A 14,020-nucleotide genomic window follows, 5' to 3' on the forward strand; every position below is an offset into this window, starting at 1 on the left:
TAAAAAGGGAGCAGCATGTTAATTAGGCTAATGCTTGCTAGCTAGCTAGCTCATGGAGTGTCTCAAACTCCCCTAATACATATTTAAACAAATAAAAACATGAAGCACACTACCGTTCAAAAGTTTGGGGTCACCAAGCCAATTTAATGTTTTCCATGAAAACTCACACTTTTATCCATGTGCTAACATAACTACACAAGGGTTTTCTAATCATCAATTAGCTTTTCAATATGATTAGCTAACACAATGTAGCATTAGAACACAGGAGTGATGGTTGCTGGAAATGGGCTTCACCCCTATGTAGATATTCCATTAAAAATCAGCTGTTTCCAGCTAGAATAGTCATTTACCACATTAACAATGTCCAGACTGTAGTTCTGATTCATTTAATGCGATGTTCATGGAAAAAAACTGCTTTTCTTCCAAAAATAAGGACATTTCTGACCTCAAACTTTTGAATGCTAATGAGTCAACACAGTCCAGTGAACATCCAAGTAGATCATAGTGTACATATACTCATAAAATAAACAAAAGGACATCAAGAAAACAACCATTTATGAGCCCATACAGTGCTCCCCGACCTACTTCATGCATGCCTCTCAAGAACTGACAATGTGGCACAGACGCCAGTTACACACTATAGCTGCAGAGAGGGCGCTATTGAGCTAACAACGATAAATGAAAGCCAAATTCCATCCATCCATTATCTATACACCGCTTAATCCTCATTAGGGTCGTGGGGGGTGCTGGAGTCTATCCCAGCTGACTCAGGCGAAGGCAGGGGACACCCTAGACAGGTTGCCAGTCTGTCGCAGGGCCACATACAAAGACAAACAATCACTCTCACATTCACACCTATGGGCAATTTAGAATAATCAATTAACCTCAGCATATTTTTGGACTGTGGGAGGAAGCCGGAGTACCCGGAGAAAACCCACGCATGCACAGGGAGAACATGCAAACTCCATGCAGAAAGATCCCGGGAAAGCCGGGACGCGAACCAGGGACCTTCTTGCTGCAAGGCGAAAGTGCTAACCACTACGCCACGGTGCAGCCCTAAGCCAAATTCCATCAAGTGGAATTATTTACCATATACACACCGTTACACTAGCAGTTGTATTGCAACCACAACATCATTAAAAAGTATAGAGTTGTATAGAAACATAATATATAGTAAACTGCTTCCCACAATATGTGGCTACCATTTAATGTGACAGTCGCTCCAAGTTTCAAACCAGCTGACCTTTGATCTTTAGGTTTCTTCACTTACATCAATTTGTGCCGTAAAGTTGCGCTGAGCCATCATTAAACAGTTCAATATGACCTCAACTCATTTTCAAACGCTTCTATGATAGTCTTAATGGTTGTTTAGTGTCAGAGAACAAACGGCTTCAGAGACTTTGTGTCTGACCCGATGTTGGATTCTGAATTTGTCTCCTGCTGCACAATAACAAACTCATTAACTGTCATCAGAGGATCAGCAAACAGCCACTGCATCACGTCAAAACCAATTTCAGGCTCATCATTATTCCTCTGTCCTCACTTTCAGCGCAAACACTGTGACTTTTCAATTTGCAAGGAAATAAAAAAAAGTGTAGATAATAAAAGCTCATATCAACCACATGTCAGTTTATCTTTCTTCCTCTCATCCATGAATAGATTATGTGTCAGCTCTGATTGGACAGGAAACTGCAATACAAGCCGAGAAAACAATGGACTGTAATTGTTATTATTCTGCTGTAATCAGGACAAGCTGTTTGCAGGCTCCATGCTGCTGCAGTCAAAACACTGAGCTTCATGTAATTTGTTCGGCCGCATCACAAAGTAAAAAACACCCAAGAGTTTCACTGCAGAGATCAGAGGAAGGACATCAATCCCCACAGGCAGCAAGGCAGCACAGAAAGTTTGCTGCTGTTAAATAAAGGAATGATAATAATGGTAAAATTTTGCAGGATATAAAATAGATAAGAAATCTGTGAGGCAGGTGTCTTTATAAGAATGGTAAAGATTCCTGCAAGTGGAAAAACTGCATTTTCAAAACTGAATCTTTGAAAGAAGGACTTTAAAACTGTAAGCTGAAATGAGATATGAAAGGGGAGTGATGGGTTTACTGATGAGGGTCATTTCTTCTTTCTCACCTTGTCTCCTTGAAATGCACTACTGGTCAAAAGTTTTAGAACACCCCAGTTTTTCCATTTTTTTTACTGGAAATTATGTACATTACTGTGTCATCATGTTGTCTGACATGAAATTGTAGAACAAAAAAATTACCAAATTAAGTTAAAACAAATCAATTTAGAAACCAAAATGTATCCTAAACTTAAGACTCATCAAAGTAGCCACCTTTGGCAGATATAACAGATGAACACACTCGTGGCATTCTTTCCACAATGGAAGTCAAATATTCTTCAGAGTTCTTCCCAACTCTGTTGCAGAAGTTCCCATAAATGTGTGGCACTTGTAGGTTGCTTTGCTTTCACTCTTCTGTCTAGTTCATCCCAAACCAACTCCATGGGGTTTCAGTCCAGAGACTGTGCTGCCACTCCATGTTTTCAAGCTCACCATCTTGTTCCTTTCTCCTGGCATAGCTTGGACTTATGTTTTGGGTCATTATCTTGCTGTAGGATGAACCCCTGACCAACTAGGAACATACCAGAGGGTACTGCATGGTGCTGCAGAATGCTGTGGTAGTCGTTTTGGTTCAGGGTTCCTCTCACTCTGTACAAGTCATCAACCCTGGATACAGCAAAACAGCCCCAGACCATCACACTTCCTCCTCCATGTTTGACAGCTGATGTCACACACCAAGGAACCATCCTTTCTCCTAATCAACAGCGTACACAAATCTTGCATAATGTACCTATGATTTCAAATTTTGATTCATCAGTCCATAATTTCCTCTTTTCTAGTCTTCAGAAGTCCATTGGTGGTGTTTCATGACCCAGGCAAGTCTCTTTTTCATATTCTGATGTCTTAGCAATGGCTTTCTTGCTGCAACTCCACCTGTCAAACCTGCAACTGGAAGTCTTTTCTTCACAGTTGAAACTGAGACTTCTTACTACAACTACTATTAAGCTGCACCTTGAAGCTGTTGTCCTGTGAGCTGCCTATCACCAAGCTGTTGACTCTCAGAAACTTGTCTTTTGATTCTGTTGTGGCTTCTGGTCTTTAGAGTGCCTTCTGATGGTAAAGAAAACTGTATTCACTGACACCTTGACTTTCTTTGCAATTTCTCTGTATGAAAGACCTACATTTTTAAGTTTTATGATGGTCTGTCTCTCTTCTATTGTCAATTGCCTTTTCCTCGCAATTTTTAGAGCAACACACTACTTTCTGCAGTACAATACTGTTCAAATAACACTCTTGAGGATATGGTGCCATGGTGTGTTCCAACGCTACTATTATGCAGACAGAGGGGGTTGGAAGTAATCAAGAAAAGTTGGGACACATGTAGGATTTGGTAGCACCAACTTTCAAGGCTTGATCAACCTCCATTGCTACAGAACAGCTTTAAGTTGTTCAGACAGAGAGGAAGTTGATCTGCAAAGTGGCTTCTGGGAAACTGTCAGTGGAGGTTGGACTTACAAGTTGCAAAGTTACATGTACACAACATGCTCCAGTACACCTGCACATGACACACACTCTATAGCTGCACTTATTCCACAGCTATTAGACATAATAGTGTGACTGAAAAGGTCTGTTTGAATTATTACAGACACAGACTAATAATAACTTTATTTATATAGCACCCTTAAGAACACCGTTCACAAGGTGCTTTGGCAATCAAAACATGCAACATAGACAATCAAGAAAGACAAAGAATCAAGACAGAGCAGTCAATTAAAATAAACAGCAAAAATGATAATAAGTTAAATGAATAATTAGCTAGATTAGAACTCATAACAAACAAAGGAAAAGTCAGTTTAAAAAATTAACGAATGAGATTGAAGGTTAAAAGTTAGAAATTAAAAATCAAAAAAATTGAGAATTAAAGAATTAAAGATCACATCACACTATAGAACTAGGCAACTAAAATTAAAATAAAACAAGAGAGAACATGTAAAATAAATAGGACAGAAAAGAACAATAAAACTAATTAAAGCTAAAAGTAAACTTCACATAAAATCAAGTCTATAAAAGTGGGTTTTCAGAAGTGTTCAAAACATTTATAATACATACAGATCTATACATTGTAGAAGATGGATAATAGTGAAGGCTGAACCGAATGAGGCAGTAATATGGGGACTTGATTGATTCATTTGTTGATAGCATGCTGGTAGGTGGTTTTTCTTACCTTCAGACAGAATCAGGTTCACTGTTTATCCCTGTTTCCAGTTTTTGTGCTAAGCTAAGCTAAGCAGCTGCTAGCTGTAGCTTCATTTCTATTTAGACATGATAATGGACATTTCCCATAATGCTTTAATAAACATTTCCTCAGTTTTTAACCAAGAACACCATCTGTCCTGAGCCAGGCCCAACAGCGTCAAAGTTGTCCAGAGTTGTGTAAAGTGTTATTCACGGTTTAGTTGCTGTGAGCAGATATTGTATTAAAACTAATGAAACTGTTTGTCAGATACGTTCATTAAAAACATTTCCTCATGTTTGACAAACACAGTGTAGGCAGCATTATGTTTCTCTCCCACTGACTGTGTTTGCTGTTGCAGAATATTAATGTCATTTGTCGAAGGCAGAGTTGAATTAAGACTTTGTAACATTCAGAGTCTTGTCTGACTTTAATTTAGTTTTTCATTAAATCCTTCCCTTCACAGTACAACAGTCTGTGTATTGGTGTGTTAGCCTCATCCTCTGACCTTTGATGAAGGGAAACGTGTCCCTTTCCCAGTATCACCTTTGACTCTTGATATTAAATTAAACTACTGATTCCACAGAAGTCACAGAGGTCTGTATACTGTCTGCATTCATAAAGGGGGAGGAGGAGGAGGAGGAGGAGGAGGAGGAGGAGGAGGAGGAGGAGGAGGAGATGATAACCCTCATCACAGCAGCTCTCAGACAGCAAAGAGATAGTTTATTAGCTTCCATGTAGCCCCGAGGCTAACAGGACGGGGAGGGCACATCAGAGGCAGCAGCAGTGGTGTTAATGCAGGCTGTCAGACGTAATTATGAGCTTCATTAAAACTGCACAGAGTCTCAACACAAGGCTCTGAGCAGTGTTAGTGTTCTGAAAAAGAAACTTCAACCTGTTGAATCTGCATTTTAAGACACACAACTGCTTAGTTTGAAGTAGCTTTTTAATACAGGTTTACTTGTGTATGTGCGCGCACACACACACACAATTATAATGTATATAATTAATATATATATACAGTACCAGTCAAACGTTTAGACACACCTTCTCATTTAATGGTTTTTCTTTATTTTCATGACTATTTACATTGTAGATTCTCACTGAAGGCCTCAAAACTATGAATGAACACATATGGAATTATGTAGTAAACAACAAAGTGTGAAATAAGTCAAAATGTGTTTTATATTTTAGATTCTTCAAAATAGCCCCTTGGCTTTGATTACTGCTTTGCACACTCATGGCATTCTCTCGAATGCATAAAATGACAAAATGCCATAAATAGTATCTATGTAGTCCTCTATCAAATCAATGTTAGGCGTGACTACACTTTGCCTTTACAACATCTCACCAGACTTCTTATATTGATTTAGTCTGTTTCATTGTGTCCCGTCTCTTCATGTAATCCCATGTGGGAGTCTGTCCCAGGATTCCTTGTGCTTCTTGTGGCTCTCTGTCTGTATGTTTGTGCTTGTAGTTATGGTGAGGGTTGCATTCATGAATCCTCCCTAATGATGAGGCATAACTGAGAAACCTTGCACAGTACTGCATGTATACATCAGGCCTGCAGCAGCACAAAATCCCCAGTCTGGTATGAAGCTCAATTTTGGAATCATGGTTCAGCACATATTCAGTACAGCAGAGAAAAGACAAAGAAAAAGTCTATGTAAAATGCAACGTTTTTAAAAAACAAATATTTTCAATAGAATAAAAAAAAATGAGCAGCTTGCAGTGCATATTTTTTACTGTTACACTCAATTGTTGCATACTAGCGTACTAGGTGTTTACTCTCGAGCACACATTTTCATCCATCCATCCATCCATTATCTATAGACCGCTTCATCCTGGAGTCTATCCCAGCTGACTTAGTGTGAAGGCAGCGGACACCTGGACAGGTCACCAGAATATCACAGGGCTACACATAGAGACAAACAATCACAATCGCATTCACACCTATGGAGAATTTACCTCAGCATGTTTTTGGACTGTGGGAGGAAGCCAGAGAACCTGGAGAAAACCCACACATGCACAGGGAGAACATGCAAACTCCATGCAGAAAGATCCCAGGAAGAAAGGGATGTGAACTGGGCAGCTTCTAGCTGCAAGGAGAAAGTGCTAACCACCAAGTCACTATGCAGTCCTGCACATTTTCGTATTTTACCGAAATGCCCAATAAAGCCAACAGTGTGATTTAAAATCTTCACAAAACTGGCAGAGTGTCTGAAGGAGAATAACCGCTGCATTTACAGCATTTTCTGGGTGGAACTTGTGCCTAGAGTTGAATTAAACATCACATATCAAATGGTTCTTTACTAATAAATGTACCGTTTCATCCCTAGTATGTATCACCCTGGTCACATTACAGCAGTGTTTAAAAGAATTTATTTGCACTCAGCCCCAAAAACGGATGTGATGTCTTTCTGATGCCTCTAAACAATGTATGAGAGTGACACTACATTCCTAAATGTAGTGATAAACAGTCATTGTGCTGGTGAGACATGTCAATTGATGCTTGAGCTTGTGTTCTGCAGATAAAAAGCTGGGGAGATGTTCTGTTATATTGTTTCACACTCCACAAAGCTCCCTCAGAACAGCAGTAGCTGTAAAAGGATTCACTGTGCAAATATAGTTCAAGTAAAACAGCAAGCAGCCTCATTTTATGTTTTGATACTGATGTTTTTTACAGAATATTGACAGTTTTCATATATTGTTTCGATCATGTCATTTTCCTGTAGAAGGGGAAAAGCCTGTGTGTTTCGGAGAGAGAAATACTCCTCGTCTCTCAGACATTAATCCCCCTGAGCGATAAGTCACTTGACGGACAGCAGCAATGGCTCTGAGCCGATAGAAACAACAGTACTGTCTTCGTTCGTGTTTCACATAGACTCTGCTGACAGCAAACGCTGCTCGATGTATCAAAACCTCTCAGCACCCAAGTGCTGCTGCCACTGCTTCAAGTTTCAGTCTCACAGCTGAGGCTTTTCACCCCGACAGTCAGGACTTCAAACAGCCTCCATTACAGAAACAAACACAATGAACAGCTGAAGGACAGAGTGGCCTTTTAGGGGGGCTGTGAAACTGTAAAATAATTATTTTTCCTTAACAAAAAAAGCTGTAATGAAATAACTCTCATGCAGAGCTTTTGACAAGTGTCTCGTTACACTTTTTTCTTAACTAAAGAATTAGTTTTTTTAAATTATTTTCTGAAAGAATTTAACTAACTTTACTTGTGAAAGGTTTCAGGGTCAAAAAAATTTTGTATTATTTAAAAATGCTTTTGATTCACAAGTTTTTAATACACAGTAAATAGACTACCATTCAAAAGTTTGGAGTCACTGAGAAATGTCCTTATTTTTGAAAGGAAAGCAGTTTTTTTTCAATGAAGATAACATTAAATAAATCAGAAATACAGTCTTGACGTTGTTAATGTGGTAAATGACTATTCTATGTGGAAACAAGTGATTTTTAAAGGAATATCTCCATAGGGGTACAGAGGAATATTTTCCAGCAACCATCACTCCTGTGTTCTAATCCCACATTGTGTTAGCTATTTGTGTTGAGAGGCTAACTGAAGAATGCTAGCACATGAATTAAAGTGTGACTTTTTATGGAAAACATGAAATTAGTTTGACCCTAAACTTTAGAACGGTGGCGTATCTGTATGTCAGCATCAAACCATGCTTTTCAGGGCCCTGTTCTACAGCGGCGATTCCTGTAGTCAGAATATGCACAAAGCTCCAGGCTGTCCTAAAGCCTCCACCTACAAGTTCCTACACTTTTTCTCTATTAATGAATCTATCAACTGTTTTACCAATTTTTCAGTGATTCTAAGTGATTAACAAAGAAAAAAACGACCATTCTATTAAATTCGTTTTTAACGGACTAACGTATTTGGATGAAATTTTCATGGAAGGTCAGAAATGACATTAGGATTAATTGATTAAATTTTGGCAGTGATGCTGCTTATAGTCTGGATCAACGGATTTGTTCAAAATTTCTGTATCATTGCGAGATAGCAGCGCGGCATCACTGTAACTATGACAACAAGTGAACACTACGTCAGCTGTCTGCTGACAATCACATGAATGATCCCATGAATTGTTTAAAGATTTCAAATGATGACTGAGCAGCCTTGGTGGAATACTGTGCTCTTTGTGTGCTTTTCTTGTTGTATAAAGCAGCAAAGTACACAATGAAACTTAAGATTTATATAAGATTAGTATTAAACTGAAGAGAAAACCTGAAAACTTTAACTTTTTTTTTTGAGAGGGCCTGTTCTTTAAATCAGAAATCAAATCCAAGTTTCTATTAAACCCCTTAACGAAGTGTCTGATGTGTGTATTAAAAAAGGGCAACATGGATATTTTACAGCACAGAGCAGCAAAAACGACTCTTTTTCTCCTTGTTGTGTAAATGTTGTCTGACTTTACTAGTAGATTTGGACTGAAAATATGGCAGAATTCACAACACAGCTGTTGTCTTTACCTTCTGAGAATTTATTGCATGATATTTTATAGAGCAGCAGCTTAATTAACATAATGTTAATTAGCTCTGTTTCAGTCATTATTCCAAACTTGTTTCATTGTCTGACAAGAACAAAAAATATCTTTAATTAAAAACAATTTTACTGATAATTCATCAATAATATATATATATATATATATATATATATATATATATATATATATATATATATATATATATATGTACATGAACTGTCATATATTCATATATACAGTATATACAGTACCGTTCAAAAGTTTGGAAAGTTTGGGGTAATCCAGACAATTTCATGTTTTCGATGAAAACTCACACTTTTATTCATGTGCATTGCACAGACGTTTCTAATCATCAATTAGCATTTCAACACGATTTCCAAACACAATTTACCATTAGAACACAGGAGAGATGGTTGATGGAAATGGACCTCTGTGCCTCTCTGTAGATATTCCATTAAAAATCTGACATTTCCAGCTAGAATAGTCATTTATCACATTAAGCCACTGACAGATATGTCCAAATATGATTCATTCAATGGTAAATTTTCATTTTGTGCCTTAAATCTACCAACCACTTTATGTGAAACCAATATCTGGCTGGTGCTAATTTCTCACCGTGGTATGCCAGCTTGTGTAAATAGGTTGGAGTGTTAAAGAATTAATTTTGGAATAAATATTGTCAATTACAATGTTGAAACATGTTCTAAAAGCTGAAAAAAAATGCAACTTTTTAGCAATTGTAACTTTCTCTCACAATTTCATCGCAACAAATATGCTTTAAATATATCACTACTTACATCGCAATTTTTTAGAAAAGCTTTCGCGAATTCAGGCATTTTCGGCCCCAACAATCTTGAAAAATGCCCGCAAAATCCTGGAGGAACTGTACAACAAATTGACTGTGATTTATCAGTTAGAAATCATACAAGGAACAAATGATTCAACTGTGGGGTGTTTCTGAGTCCCATCAATTCCTGCCACCCGCTACATATTTAGGTCACGCAATGTAGCAAATCCCAGTCAGACAATGGTGAAGCTCCTGGATTTGTGGTAGGATCGCAATGATGTGATCGTCAGCAGGCCACTGTGGTAGCTTTGACTTGTTGCCATGGTTACCATGCCGCTATCAGACGCCGTGCCACTACCACAATGGGAAATCCTAAACAAATCCGTGGATCCAGACTTTAAGCCACATCACTGCCAAAATCTAATCACCTGGTCCTTGTGTAATTTCTGACCTTCCCTGAAAATTTCATCCAAATCCCTTAATCCGTTTTTGAATAATGTTGCTAACAGAGGAATGATTAACATATGCCTATTTTCACATAACTCCGTCGTGTTCCTTGGCGGAATAATTAATCTAACTTACCTTCATTCTTTCAGAGCTCTAACAGATCTGGATGTAACAGTTTCCAACACAGTGAATTTGTCTGGTCTGTGGTCCTCTCGTTTCAGACGTTCTCCTGATATGTACCGTGGTAGAAAAGTGTTTATTAATCAAAGATTTTTTTTTCTTTGCATTCCACCACAATATTGCACGGGTGTAAAACAGTTTACTTCCGCTTTGGTGAAAAACATCAGGGAATCAATTGTTTTGCACAGTCTTCAGCAGTAATTTTTATTGGTAAATGAGAGACATTAGAATGGGACATGTCTGCATCTTCAAACCAAAAACAAGGAAGTGAAATGGGTGACACATGTGCATTATGTTTGTGCTGGGGACTGCTATGATTGGTGGAACTCATGGGAGGCTGACCAAAATTGCGGAAAAGTTGCGGTGATTGGACAAAATTGCAAGGTCGTGCAGAATTCACGGAGATTGGTTGAATTCGCATGAATTCACGCGATTGCAACATCGCGAATTCCTGGAGGGACTGGTAGTAGGATCGCAATCATGTGATCGTCGGCAGGTAACTGACACAGTGACAGTTTTCACGTCATGGTAACAGCGACGCCATGCCGACAGCTATATCTCCCAATGGAAAATCCTTAACAAAGCTAATCTAATCACTAATCAAAATCAAAATCAAAATCTAATCACTTGGTCCTTGTGTCATTTCTGACCTTCCCTGAAAATTTCATCCAAATCTGTTGGTCCATTTTTGAGTAATTTTGCACACTGACAGACAGATTCACAGACAAACGTACGCCGATTGTCATATAACTCCGCCATTCCTTGGTGGAGTAATAACCCTGAATATAGGGTATGATCAGAGAGGAATATACTGAGGCTAACATACAGGATTTCTACAGGCTTGACTCATCATCTCGCTCCATAGAAATCTGTCCCCTTATTTGTGAAGATTTTGTAGGACAAGACGAATTTCCCCTCCCCTTCTTGTCTGTTTTGTCCTGCTGAGAAAACTTTCCTTTTTATATGCAAAGTGTCCACAGAAGGTTTTCAGACACGTCTGTTGACAGAATGGAGCAGCTACTCAGTCAGACACCATGCTGAACTTCAGAGCAGTGTGTGTTTCTTAAAAAGACTCGTCTTTAATGAGCTCCTGCTGTTGTTGTTGCCGTGACGATCATGTCATCATTGTCATTGTTTTTCCCGCCTCCTAACTCTGTGAACGAATCCTTCTGTTTTCTCCTCTCTGAAGTCCTGCCTGTTATGGGTCAGGTCCTCTCTAAAACCAGGACATTCCATGGTCCTATTGATGACAGTTCATCAGCATTCAGGGGGGGCTCCTGCCATCACCACGGCGACCAAATACAACTACCCCCCACCCCTCTGCTCCAGAGGCTTTAATCTGTGATTCACCCAGCAGTCATCCCTCCATGAGTCTGTGTGTCAACTGTACTCAGCCAACATTAGAATTGTTCTTTTCATTAATCAATTAAAGGTTTCATTTTAAAAATGTCACAAATTTTCACTTAACGATATCAAAAGTTCTCTGCTCTGCCAGGTTGTTTTCTCCTCTCCTGAAGAAAAAAAGATTTGAATGAAAAAATTATGTGATCATAAAAAAAGAAATGTTAATTTTATCTGGATTATTCTGATTATGCAGAATAATCATCTGCATGTATGAATGGATCCTTAAATGGGTTTCAGGTGTCCCTGTAGACACGAGTGTCAGCATCTCATTTCCCTCGAGCAAACCATACTGTGAGGTGACATCTCTGTGATACAGTGTCCACTGAAAATGTACACTACCGTTTAAAAGTTTGGGGTCACAGAAAAGCAGTTTTTTTTCAATGAAGATAACATTAAATCAAACAGAAATACAGCTACCATCACTCCTGTGTCCTAATGCTACATTGTGTGAGCTAATCGTGTTGGAAGGCTAATTGATGATTAGAAAACCCTTAAGCAGTTATGTTAGCACATGAATAAAAGTATGAGTTTTCATGGAAAACATGAAATTGTCTGAACGATCCCAAACTTTTAAACGGTCGTGTATATAGACTTTGATGTGGAGTCGGATAAGCTGCAGAGTGAAACAGCACATTTTTAAGCGCCTCTGACTGAATATGAAAGCTTGTCATTAAAATGAAGCCTCTTAAAATGTATTACATTCACATGATTACTTTTCTTGCCTCCCTCAGGTCAGCTGGTGGCAGGAACCTGTGAGATCGTCACTCTGGACCGGGACAGCAGTCAGCCCAGGAGGACCATCGCCCGGCAGACGGCCCGCTGTGCCTGCAGAAAGGGGCAGATCGCCGGGACGACACGAGCCAGACCGGCCTGTGTCGACGGTAAGACCCTCTGAAGCCAAACAGCCCTACAGCGGCAAAAAGCAGAAACTGTGCAAGGTATTAAGTTACGAAAAACAAGTCTAAGGTTTTCAGACTTGATGGCAAACTCTAGAAGAGATAAAAAGGTAAAAGGTAAATTGGTGTCACTGAACATCGAAAAATGCGAAAGACTGTAGCGCATCAGACAAACTGTGTTCCCTGATCCATTTCACCCACTTTGCTTGACATAATTAACTTTATTTGGATTATTGTTAGTTGTGAGTGTATGTGTTCTTGTGTTTGTGTTGGCCCCGTGATGGACTGGTGTCCAGAGTGTACCTGCACTTTACCCACTGTTAGCTGGGATAGACTACAGCTCTGTTAAATGAACGAAGTATAGCTCATGGATGGATGGATTATTATTATTTGCAATCTGCAGTTAAGAATCAAGTGTATGTTTGGCTTCTGTCCATAATGTATGTGTGGTATTTATGTTGAAACCATTATGATTTACAATAATTACTCTGCCAAGGAATGCGGCTCGTTATGTGACGAGCGGCGTTGGTTTGTCTGTCTGTCTGTCTGTTAGCAACATCACTCAAAAACAGATTAACGGATTTGGATGAAATTTTCAGGGAAGGTCAGAAATGACACAAAGACCAAGTGATTAGATTTTGGCAGTGATGCAGCTGCAGATGTCTGGATACATGGATTTATTAAAGGTTTCTGTATGTTTGCAAGATAGCGGCTGTGATGGAATTTGACCAGTGTGTACTCCCATGTTTCTCCTCGTGAAATTTTAGAAATGTGTGGACATCCTCAATTTGAAATCATTAAGGCAGATTAGTGAGTTTTACAGCAGATGATTGTATTGCTGCTTTCATCATATTCCAGTATTATATCTACTTTGTCAGCACTATGCTCCTTGTATTTCTTGTACTGAACAATATACGCTGCCAGTCAAAAGTTTGGACACATCTTTTCATTCAATGGTTTTTATTTAATTATTTTGTACATTGTATTAATACTGAAGACATCAGAACTATAAAAGAATACATACAGAATTGTGTTGTAAATAAAAAAGGGTTAATCTTCAGTCTTAATCCACAATGTAGAAAATAATATAAATAAATAAAAAGCTTAGACACTTTTGACTAGTAGTGTACATAAATACAGTTTCTGATTTGTGTCTGTGTGTTTTAGGAGTATATTGAGAATGAATTAAGGGCATTGTTTGGAGTTGTTGTATCATTGTTGGTGAAAATGTCAGCCAGTCTGCAGTATCATCTCTGAGACTGAAGGTCTGTTCACAGCCTAACAGACAGATACCTGCAGCTTTACTCTAAACCCTCCACATCTCCACTTCTGGGTCGTGAAGTTCAGAAAGTCACAGCCCAGAGTTGCATTGCATTTCATCAGCAGCTGTCTCCTCGTTCTCTTTCTGCTCCTGCCATCTGGAAACGATGACAACAGCTGGAGGGACTGGGTGTGCTCTGCAGGGATTTACAGACTCTCCCGATGACTTTCTGAACAGTTGTTT

The 14,020-nt window shown here is 38.9% G+C and overlaps 1 protein-coding gene across 1 annotated transcript in view; it reads left to right on the forward strand.

Moving 5' to 3' along the window:
* LOC111567080 (chemokine-like protein TAFA-5) overlaps positions 1-14,020 on the forward strand; it is a 70,531-nt gene that overhangs the window by 13,139 nt on the left and 43,372 nt on the right. Inside the window, exon 2 of the mRNA XM_023267970.3 lies at positions 12,352-12,501. Coding sequence (XP_023123738.1) covers positions 12,352-12,501 — 150 coding nt within the window. The remainder of the gene's footprint in view (positions 1-12,351; positions 12,502-14,020) is intronic.

This window comes from Amphiprion ocellaris, chromosome 3 (assembly GCF_022539595.1).
Source record: "Amphiprion ocellaris isolate individual 3 ecotype Okinawa chromosome 3, ASM2253959v1, whole genome shotgun sequence".
Taxonomy (NCBI): Eukaryota; Metazoa; Chordata; class Actinopteri; family Pomacentridae; genus Amphiprion; species Amphiprion ocellaris.